This window comes from Mustelus asterias, chromosome 16, assembly GCF_964213995.1.
Source record: "Mustelus asterias chromosome 16, sMusAst1.hap1.1, whole genome shotgun sequence".
Lineage (NCBI taxonomy): Eukaryota > Metazoa > Chordata > Chondrichthyes > Carcharhiniformes > Triakidae > Mustelus > Mustelus asterias.
The window spans coordinates 24,915,852-24,922,482 of NC_135816.1; the positions used below are offsets into that span (position 1 = coordinate 24,915,852).

At 46.2% G+C, this 6,631-nt stretch overlaps 1 protein-coding gene across 1 annotated transcript; it reads right to left on the minus strand.

Moving 5' to 3' along the window:
* Positions 1-1,673: 1,673 nt before the first annotated feature.
* LOC144505460 (ankyrin repeat domain-containing protein SOWAHA-like) lies at positions 1,674-3,797 on the minus strand. Its single transcript, XM_078231566.1, has one exon. It carries the CDS (start codon positions 3,649-3,651, stop codon positions 1,858-1,860), a length of 1,794 nt encoding a protein of 597 aa, XP_078087692.1. The 5' UTR covers positions 3,652-3,797; the 3' UTR covers positions 1,674-1,857.
* Positions 3,798-6,631: the final 2,834 nt, after the last annotated feature.

The window sequence follows — 6,631 nt, forward strand, 5'->3', positions numbered from 1 at the left end:
TATGATTAAGTCTAGGCTTTGCCTTATGTTACCGTAGGTGCTCGCTATGTTTCTCAGCTTCGCACATTTTCTGAAGTTAAAAACATATTTTATTTAAAAATATAGTTGTAATTTTAAGTTTAAAACTTATTCAAATGTATTGGCCTGTTTGTACTCAAATAACATTAATAAAAGTGAAATTGTGCTTTCATTTATCAGTGAATTCAAATAAAGCTGTCACAGCACTGTCCTGTGTGAAGATTTCTCACCACAGCTCTCTTCCTCACATGACAGGAAACAAGTTTAAAAAACTACAGGTCAACTTTATTTGAACAAAACTTCTGAAATTAGTCCTCTAGTTTTTCTTCAATTTCTGAAAGTTTTATAAATGGCAAGGGAACATATTGGTTTCAGCAGTAAGTGATGAACCAACATTCATGAATAATCTGACAAGGGAGATTCTTTCAAATAGTGATGGTAATATGTCGAATTTGATACTAGGTTTGAGAGTGAGAAGCAATGGTCACAAACCAATGCAAACTTTGAAGGCATAAGAAATAATTTGACCACAGTAAGCTGGGTTGAACTGTTCATAGATAAACTTGCAAACAGTGGGAATTATTCAAAATTGTATTTGGTATGACACAAAAGCAGTATGTACTAAAAAGGCCTAAATCTCCACGTTTAATTTCCACCGTCAATTGTCTACTAGATATCCAGCTTTGGGATTAAGTTGTCTCCAAAATGACAGTTTACGATAGAAAAATTGAATTAAATCAATGCTCCACTGGAGAACTCAGTGATCCAACACAAGGCAGATTGATCCACAGTACTCCAGGGCATTGACTCATTAAAGGGACCAGATTTATTCCCTCTCATCTCAGAATCACCATGAAAACAATGACCGAATGGGTTGGTTGGTCCTCACTCGACAAGCCCACAATTGCTTTGTGCAGTAGCAAAGGGGTTAAACACCAACAGTTATTTCTGTACATGCTTAGGATCATAAGCTTGAGCTATTACCAACGTGCACATAAGCTTTCTGGATTTGTGTAAATAAGCTGAGTCCCTCACGGTAGAGAGCATGCAGTTCATAATCAAATAAACAAGAATCTACTGTGGGATCTCTCTGTAACCTGAGCTGAAGATTCTTAAATACGCCTCAAAGTGGTGAAGATTCTGTGGGCTGGGGTGAGGGGAGAAGAGTGAGGGCACAGGGGCCTTCTGCTCACCATAGTGGCCTCCTAACCAAAAACTGCAGGGACGTAATCATTTAAAGATTCTGACCAAAGCACCTTGGACACATCAATGCTGCTGCAAATGATTTTGAGGCAGGAAGTCCAGGTCATTATTCAACTAAACATATAAATGTGAACAAAACACAAATCCCCACAAGGAATGACAGGTCAGCAGTAAAATCACTAAGTCCTGACAAAATTTATGAACTTCAGAGAGCCCACAACAAAACTCATTAAAGCGTTCTACCTGGGATAATGGGCAATCTGGGAGGCATGCCAGATATGAAGCCCCCCCCAACCATGGCCACAATGGTAGTCGGCTGCAGTCTGTGGGGCTATATTGTAACCTCTCTGTGGTAACACCAGAATTCTGACTCATGTCCCGCACATGCAGTAACCTCTGCTTTAATATTTTCATGTAACAGATAGTCAACTGACCATAAAAAAATTCTAGAAACAAAACGTGTTTATTACAAGACGGTGCTGTGCATAAACCACAGCACCGTAAACATTTATAAACTTTTGATTAGTGCACAAGATTACATTTTGACCCAATCACCCAAAAATCACCTATTAACACAACACCAGAAGCAGCAGCTTCATTGGTCCATTCTGTTCACTTTAAAAATGACTAAAGTGGTCAGAAGAACACTTCAGTCACAGGTCGACGTTTCAGAACAATCTCTTCTTGCTCTTCTTCCTCCTCGTTCAGTGAAGCAAAGTTCGTGCGCATTTTAGACCTTTTCTTGTGTCCACTTGGAGCAGTAAAGAACTTGCTTAGATTACTTGATTTCTTCAACGATTTGGAAAACTCCTGGAAGTTCATGTCATCAGCGAATGCACCCAGCAGAGTGTTCGTGCTACTCAGGATGGAAGATGCCACCTTTGAACCCCTTTTATGAGGAATAGATTCAGTGATGAAAGCCTCCGGGTCCCCCAACAACTGCCTCACTTTGAAGGAATTATCCTTGGTTAGGTAATGGTATGGCCTCTTGCCACTATAGTCCCTTAGAGTTGTTTTTGCTCCATATTTTTGTACCAGCTCAACAATGATATTCTCTTTGCCATGTATAGCAGCGATGTGCAAGGGAGTGTAACCACCATATGCTTTGTCATTGATGTCCATTGTAATGCCGTTGACCTCAGCTGTATCAACGATCCAACACATAATCTCACTGTTGCCGGATTTGGCTGCCCAGTGGATAGCGGTGAAGCCAGACATGAAATCCTTCTTCTCGGCCAGATAGTTGTCTCTCAGCAGCAGCCCCGACACTTGGGTCCAGTGGCCCAAGGCGGTTTTCACAATCCATTCGTGCTCGATGGGATCCAGCGGAATCTGATCAGAGAAACGAGCATCTTCGGCCAATTTCAGCAACCTAGACACTCTCTTTAGCTGAGGCGAGCTTGAACCTATCTCTGTCGGTTGGCTCCTTTTCATGTTGGATGCCCCTGGGGCATCTTGGTCATCCGAAACTGCTGCGCACCCATTCTTGATTGGAACGACATCTTCCAAACCCTTCTCCTCTGTGTGTTGATGGTGGCTCTGACAATTGGCATACCTATTGGCGTCTGGAGGCAGGCGGAGGGGGTACATATACGGCTTGGGTTTTTGGGTCGGTGCGGCCTTTGGAACTTTTGGAGCGTCCCCATCATTGGAATTAGCTTCATAGTTTCCGAGTTTTTGTTCGAAACTTAAATTGCTGTGGTCGGTGGGGGAAGGGGAGTCCGAGTGCTCAGGTTCAGAGACAATGTCAGTGGCAAGCACAGCATTAACCCCACCCGCAACTTGTTCAGATGAGTCAGAACGTACAGAGATTGAAGCACCCTCCCCAAATCCATCCTCCACAGGAGCTTGTGACTGCCAGGGGGGATTGTCCATGACCTCTTCAAGGCTATAGCTCTTGGTAAGGTGCAGACTGTGGTCCTCCCACCCCTGAGCCCCTGGATCCTGATGTTTGGTGGCAAAGGGGGCAGCCTCGGCGTTTCTCTGTTCCCCCAGGGGAGCTGGCAAGCCGCCCAGGGCTCTAACCTGAGTGGGTGACAGCGCAGAAGGGGCTGAATTCCTCCTTGCCCCCGGCTGATGGAAGCCCCCCGTGGCCTCAGCAACCTCCAGCAAGTCCCCCAAACTCTCCACCTTGCCCAGCACCTTGCCCCGCTCACTCTGCCGCCCTGCGGCCGGGGAGAAAGTCTGCGGAGCGCTCACCAGGTGCTGCAGTTTTTTCTTCAAGACCACAAACTTGACTCCTTCCTCTTCGCGCACCACCGCCACGTTATTAATGAACCTTTTGAAGAGCTCCCGGGCTTCTCGCTTTCGCTGGGCATCGTCGGATGCCAATTCGTTCCTGAAGTTGTGCAGCAGTTCCGAGTTCTTGACTTTGCCTCCAGCTTCCACTAGGAACTTAATGACCAGCTCTTGGCTCAGAACTGGCTCCATTTCACCTGGACTAAGGGAAGAGGAAATAAAAAACTCCACTCACTCGAGTGCTCCCCACTTCTCTCTAACGTAAAGGAATTGCTCTGCCCCGCTGAGCAAAGCTGTCATGAGGCTGAGTCCATCCACTCTCCCCCTCTTCCCTCCCCTTGTCTTTCCTGCAGTACCTGTTATTTCCGGAACAGGACTAGAGGGAGATTATCACACATTACGTGCGAGTGAAAACCAAAGGGAGGGGACTGCTTTGGAGTAGGGCTCTTGGGATTTGTAGTCCTGCAAAGTTTAATTAAACAGATTATGTGTGTTTCAATACTTGTGATCATCGCACCCCAGTCATATTGCAGCCCACTTTTATTCATGGTTATCAGGGGAAAAGAAAATTGAACAGGTTGTGGCAAGGAATTTTACCAGAAGGGTTGGGCCATTTGCAGATGACTGTGTGGTTTACCCATCAAGGAAAACTCCAGGTCCGGTCAGCTCACTGCAAGATTCTGGAATTGAAGAAATGGCGACACCACGATGGAAAATGGTTTTCAATGGCAAAAAATGCGGGGCGGAATTTTCCTGTCCCGCCCGCCATGGGAACTGTAGCAGGCAGAACAGGACCATGCAAAGGACCAGGCGAGCACAGCCAGAAAATCCCGCCCACTGTGTCACCAACAAAAGGGATCCACCAACAGTTCTGCAATTGAATTTGTCGACAGGTAGATAAATATAGGTGGATGCCAGAGGAGGTGGTAGAGGCAGGTACAATTACAACATTACAAGACATTTGGACAGGTGTATAGATAGGGAAGGTTTAGAGGGATATGGGCCAAACGCAGGCAAATGGGACTAGTTCAGTTTAGGAAACCTGGTCGGCATGGACAAATTGGGCCAAATGGGCCTGTTTCCGTGCCTTATATCTCTTGATACAACCGTACTTGGGGGTTCATCTTATAAACAATCTTCAATGGTCCAGAGGATGTTCACAAGAATGATCCCTGGAATGAAGATCTTGTCATATGAGGAACGGTTGAGGACTCTGAGTCTGTACTCGTTGGAGTTTAGAAGGATGAGGGAGATCTTATTGAAACTTACAGGATATTGCGAGGCCTGGATAGAGTGGATGTGGAGAAGATGTTTCCACTAGTAGGAAAAACTAGAACCAGAGGGCACAACCTCAGGCTAAAGAGTCAATCTTTTAAAACAGAGATGAGGAGGAATTTCTTCAGCCAGAGAGTGGTGAATCTGTGGAACTCTTTGCTACAGAAGTCTCTGGAAACCAGGTCATTATGTGTCTTTAAGACAGAGATAGATAGGTTCTTGACTAATAAGGGGATCTGGGGTTACAGGGAAAAGGCAGGAGAATGGGGATGAGAAAAGTATCAGCCATGATTGAATGGCAGAGCAGACTCAATGGGCCAAATGGCTTAATTTTGCTCCTATGTCTTATGGCCTTATGTGGATTCCACATTCAGCAGATATCATCCAAATCAAACAGGGTTCTTGGATTTCTGAGGAGGGATCTTAGGTATTGCGACAAAAATATCCAAGTTACCAAATATTTGTTCATCCAGAGTGCGAGTGTGCAGGTTCTCTGTTGGATCCTGATGTGGCAAGAGATATAAATAAGATTGAAGTGATCCAAAGATGTGCTGCACGATTCTGCATCAAACAGTATAGGAAATAGACCAGAGCACAATCCTTGATTGAAGTTTTGGAATGGGAATCATTACAGCAAAGGAAGGTGAAAAAATAGACTGACCATGTTCTACAAAATATTGACATGAACTGGTGAGACTTGGCAGAAACAAGAACCTGGTGTCCTCCAACAATAACAAAATACGAGGAAGTCATTCACTCAAACTGCAAAGACCATGGGCAGAATTTTCCAAAAGAAATGCCAGGTTTGACCTAAAAACCAACATGTTTCTCCCCAGAATCACAGTCAGATTTTCACTCCAAGGGGGGAGTTTTCCCATCCTGCCCTCCATGGAACCATAGCAGGTGGGGGGTGGGGGGCGGGGGGGGAGGGTTGGGCAGGGGGGACGGACGATGCAAAGGACTATTGAACTCAGATGAATTTTCCAGTTTTAGGGCAAGCGCAGCTGGAAAATCCCAACCCAAATCTTCTGACACTTTGTCACACAAAGCAAGGAAGTGTGTTTTACGGCATAATTCTGATGGGGCAGGGCCTGATACGGCCAGCAAAGCTGGCACAGAGATTGCGTGCCAGTTTTAAAGGCCGCCCCATCTCAAAATAAAGACACGGGCTCCTCTTCTCCCTATCCTCCCCACCCTCCATAGACGTTGGGACTCCCTCATCCATCCTTGCTGACATAATTCCTCCCCCGCCTCCCCATCTATCCTTACCGGCATTGTTACCCACCCCCCACATAATGGGAAACCCTCCCCGTCCCCTCCCCCAATAGGGTTCCCTGTCCTCTCCCCAGGCCCAACCCCTTGGCAGTGCCAACCTGACACTGCCAAGGTCCCAGGGGGCAGTGCCAGGGCAGTGCTCAGCCATGTCTCTGACCACCCGAGGGTAACATTGGCCTCCGCACCCCCAGTGTGCTCATTGACTACTGAAGAGCAGTAATAATTCCCAATGGCATGACATCAGACGGGACGGTCGGGAAATATCTGACCCCTCCAGAAGCAATGCCGTTCCGCCATTTAAGAATATTTAAATCTAGTTAAATTGGTAATCAGGTTCACGCCGTCTCTGGCTGTGAATCTGATGATGTTGCTGCCGGGGGTGGGGGAGGAGGGATAATCACATTTTGAGATCCTCCCAGCGCAAATTCCGTTATGTCTCTCTCGCGAGAGTTTGCAGCCATAATGGGATCTGCACCTGCGGCGAATTGGCCATGAAAATCCCCCTGCCAATTATTTCCGATGTGGAGATGCCGGCGTTGGACTGGGGTAAACACAGTAAGAAGTTTAACAACACCAGGTTAAAGTCCAACAGGTTTATTTGGTAGCAAAAGCCACACAAGCT

Excerpts from the sequence above, each read along its gene's own strand:
- LOC144505460 (XM_078231566.1), bottom strand. The coding sequence starts at position 3,651 with ATGGAGCCAGTTCTGAGCCAAGAGCTGGTCATTAAGTTCCTAGTGGAA.